At 44.0% G+C, this 3,547-nt stretch overlaps 1 protein-coding gene across 2 annotated transcripts; it reads left to right on the top strand.

The window, feature by feature from the left end:
- Positions 1-1,963: 1,963 nt before the first annotated feature.
- On the top strand, positions 1,964-2,997 carry LOC125543917 (heavy metal-associated isoprenylated plant protein 20-like). Of its 2 annotated transcripts, none has more exons than XM_048707415.1 (3): positions 1,964-2,198; positions 2,368-2,443; positions 2,554-2,997. In XM_048707415.1, the coding sequence occupies exons 1-3, from the start codon at positions 2,007-2,009 to the stop codon at positions 2,844-2,846; spliced, it is 561 nt and encodes a 186-aa protein (XP_048563372.1). In that variant the 5' UTR covers positions 1,964-2,006; the 3' UTR covers positions 2,847-2,997. The 2 variants fall into 2 exon arrangements, with proteins under 2 accessions (XP_048563372.1, XP_048563373.1); XM_048707416.1 differs by having other exon boundaries at positions 1,984-2,198; positions 2,294-2,443.
- Positions 2,998-3,547: the final 550 nt, after the last annotated feature.

Raw genomic sequence — 3,547 nt, 5'->3', positions numbered from 1 at the left:
GATGTACGATGGCACCACCTATCAGAACCACACCAAAAATCTTCGTGTCTACATTGTGTTTGCTTCCTCCAAACTCCTCCCTTTACCTTCATATGCAATGATTTACATTCCGCTGCTATACTCTTAGATTTGCATGTGTAGGTTGATTGCTTGACTTATGATAAGTCGCTAAAATCCGCCAAGACTTAAAATTGGGAAAATGCTAGATTTTTATTTGGTCAAGTAGTCTAATCACCCCCCTCTAGACATACTTTCGATCCTACACTTCCTCCTCCAGCAGCGCGGCGAGCGCCTCCTCGCCGTCCGAGTCCATCGCCGAGCAGACAAATCGCCGAACACCCGGCGGGCGTGGTGGGCGCACACCCGCCGGTATACCGCCCTGCGCGGCCGGAACGCCAGAAAAATCGCCCAGACGATGGTGGAGAGGTTGCTGCGGCGAAACCTTCTCTCTTTTCCGGCGGGGAATGGCCTATCTAGCGGTGGTGGGCGGTGGGCGGCGTCGGGATCGGCAAGGTGACGGCCTAGCGCATGGGGATGGGAGGCGAATCTAGACGATTGGTTTGACTTTTCGCCTGACAGTGTGGCCCAGGCGTGTTTTCCCCTTGCGCCGGAGCCAGCGAGCACCCCCCCAGTGCGCTGGGTTCGGCCTGTGATCGCCGGGCCCAAAAACGGGCCGAGCCAGCGGATTTTGACGTCTTGGGGGCGCGAGTGGGGTTTTTTCGGCGCCGACGCGTAAAAGGGCGCCTGGGGGGCAGTTGGGGGCGCGGCTGGAGATGCTCTTAGGACATGTCTATAACCAATAATTACTTTATTAGTATATATTTATACGACATAAATTTAATATGATTATATTGGTATTCTAAAATATTGATTTATGATTGTGATTTTGTATCATAAAAGTTACATGTTAGCAGAGTATTCTTTTATGGATCATGCCATATAGTTCTACAATATATTCCCCGCAAGATAATAGTTCTACAATATACTCCCTCCGTCTCAAAATTCTTGCCTTAGATTTGTCTAGATATCCGTATCTAGACAAATCTAAGATAAGAATTTTGGGATGAAGTATCTAGACAAATCTAAAATAAGAATTTTGGGACGAAGGAAGTATAAATATGAAATCAATATGTTTAGACAGGAAAATATGGTTAAATAATTTCCTGTCATATTGCTTACATGAAGCAATTATATATTATAGAACTACATATGACATGATACATCTAGTAACATCAATTTGATCTTTCGGATTATAGCATATTTATGTATATATGATCAAACTTAAAAACATTTGACTGGAAAGACATAGTAAAATTAGGACATGCAATTTAAATCAGGGTAGTACTTCATCCGTTCATAAATATGAGATGTTTTAGATATTTTAATATAGTCTCTATTCAGATTGAAATGAGTGAACAAACACACTAAAACATAGTATTTATATACATCTGATTCAGGGAAAGTTAAAACATCTTAGCATTTGTGAAGGGAGGGAGTATAGATATCGTGCTATTGTTTTCAGACTTAAGCGGTTGGTAACAGTAAGGAAGTGTGAAAAGTGCTTGGTCTCGGAGACACAGTAATCAATTTAGTACCCTCGCAAAAAAAAGAGTAATCAATTTAGTACATGTACTTTTTCAAACGAACAATACACTGAAGCACAAGCTAGAAACAAATATCTCCATGAACCGAAAAGACTACTACTAATAATAAATATGTATGCAAATCATCCAGCTCACCGACCGACCAGCCCATGAAAATAGCTAGCCTGTGAAGCAGGGAGCCAGGGACTGGTCCATCGTTGAGCAGGATGTTTGCCCAGCTCACTCATTTAATCCGAAAGGTCGGTGGTTTAATGGCTCGCTCTGATTAGCCTTAGCTAGAAGCATCAGGATGTACTACTACTTGGACATCCTTACCATACAGAATTATAGCTAGCAAGCCAAACAGGAAGACGCGTCAGCTCCTTTTCTTCCATTTTTCTTTCCCCATCTGTGTATATATATATGGCCCCTCTCTTCGCCCCACGGTTCAGTAACCAAAGAACACTTCGCCTCGCCCTCCACCACGCTTCATCGGTTGTGGTTCAAAGGCAAAAGTCGTGTGAGATCATGGGCGCCTTGGATCACCTCTCTGATTTGTGTAGCATGACGGAGACAAAGGAAGCCCTCAAGCTCAGGAAGAAGCGCCCACTGCAGGTGAGGTTTGTGGAATTCAGAGACATGTGCTTTTGCATAATCTTCATCGGCTTATTTCTTGGAATCAGTTTCAGCTGGAGTATTATCTTGTGCAGAGATTTATGGGTTTTTCACCGTTCTGTTGAGCTGCTATGTACGTGATTTATGAACTGGAGCTTTTTATGTACAGACGGTGAACATCAAGGTGAAGATGGACTGCGAGGGCTGCGAGAGGAGGGTCAAGAACGCCGTCAAATCGATTCGGGGTAGTCATATCTACGTCAAATAATACTATCTACTCCGGGAGATAAAACTTTGGTGTAAATTTGATTGAGCGAACGTTGAACGATCTCATCTCTGTGGGTGGGTGGCACAGGTGTGACGAGCGTGGCCGTGAACCCCAAGATGAGCAAGGTGACGGTAACGGGGCACGTGGAGCCGCGCAAGGTGCTGGAGCGGGTGAAGAGCACGGGGAAGGCGGCGGAGATGTGGCCGTACGTGCCCTACACCCTCGCCACCTACCCCTACGTCGGCGGCGCCTACGACAAGAAGGCACCGGCGGGCTTCGTCCGCAGCGCACCGCAGGCCATGGCCGACCCTGCCGCGCCTGAGATCCACTACATGAACATGTTCAACGACGAGGACGTCAACGCCTGCACCGTCATGTGATCTAATCATCGTAATCACCAGCTCCTTCCACTCTAGCCGACGCCCAGCCGCCCAGCGGGAAGACATGCTTGATATGTCTTCATGCATCACAAAGACTGTATTTGTATATAGTATATGTTTTCTCGCTTGGGAAAAGGGGATACCAAGAAGACGAGCTTGCGTGCGAACAGCTATAATATACTACTCCCTCTGTAAGCTAATATAAGAGCATTTAGATTACTACTTTAATGATTTAAAAGCTCTTATATTAGTTTATGGAGAGAGTACTACAAAGAAAGAGCTAAAGTTTAATAAGCGTACATAACTACTTCGTCCGTTTTAAAATAGATAATCCAACTTTATACTAAACGAAGGAAATAAATGTGAAGCACGTCTTGTTGCGCCGTTTTGCAATTGTGAGATTGATGCAATCATCCATTTTCATACTTCTTTCTATACAATTGCATATCAGCGATTTCAAGAGACGCTTGTGATTCTTCAACAGCATCAATCTAATGGAGGCCTTGACAAGTAGATCTATCCATGAAAGACAACCAACTCTTATATTTAATCTTTAGCCCTGATATTTCCTAGAACTGATATTGGTTGATAGACTTATAATTATTTACTTTTTTATGAAATGAAATTACCTTAGAACGATTGTCTACGATTTCAGCTAAAAAAGACAACCAACTCTACTGATTCTTCAACATCAATCTAAT

Source organism: Triticum urartu, chromosome 3, assembly GCF_003073215.2.
Source record: "Triticum urartu cultivar G1812 chromosome 3, Tu2.1, whole genome shotgun sequence".
Classification (NCBI taxonomy): domain Eukaryota; kingdom Viridiplantae; phylum Streptophyta; class Magnoliopsida; order Poales; family Poaceae; genus Triticum; species Triticum urartu.
Note: the sequence above shows the minus strand (reverse complement) of the source record. Positions and strands in the feature narration are given on the sequence as shown.

Coding starts and splice junctions, on each gene's coding strand:
- LOC125543917 (XM_048707415.1), top strand. CDS start 2,007: ATGGCCCCTCTCTTCGCCCCACGGTTCAGTAACCAAAGAACACTTCGC. Junction 2,199..2,367: donor GGAAGAAGCGCCCACTGCAG/GTGAGGTTTGTG, acceptor TTTTATGTACAG/ACGGTGAACATCAAGGTGAA. Junction 2,444..2,553: donor CGCCGTCAAATCGATTCGGG/GTAGTCATATCT, acceptor TGGGTGGCACAG/GTGTGACGAGCGTGGCCGTG.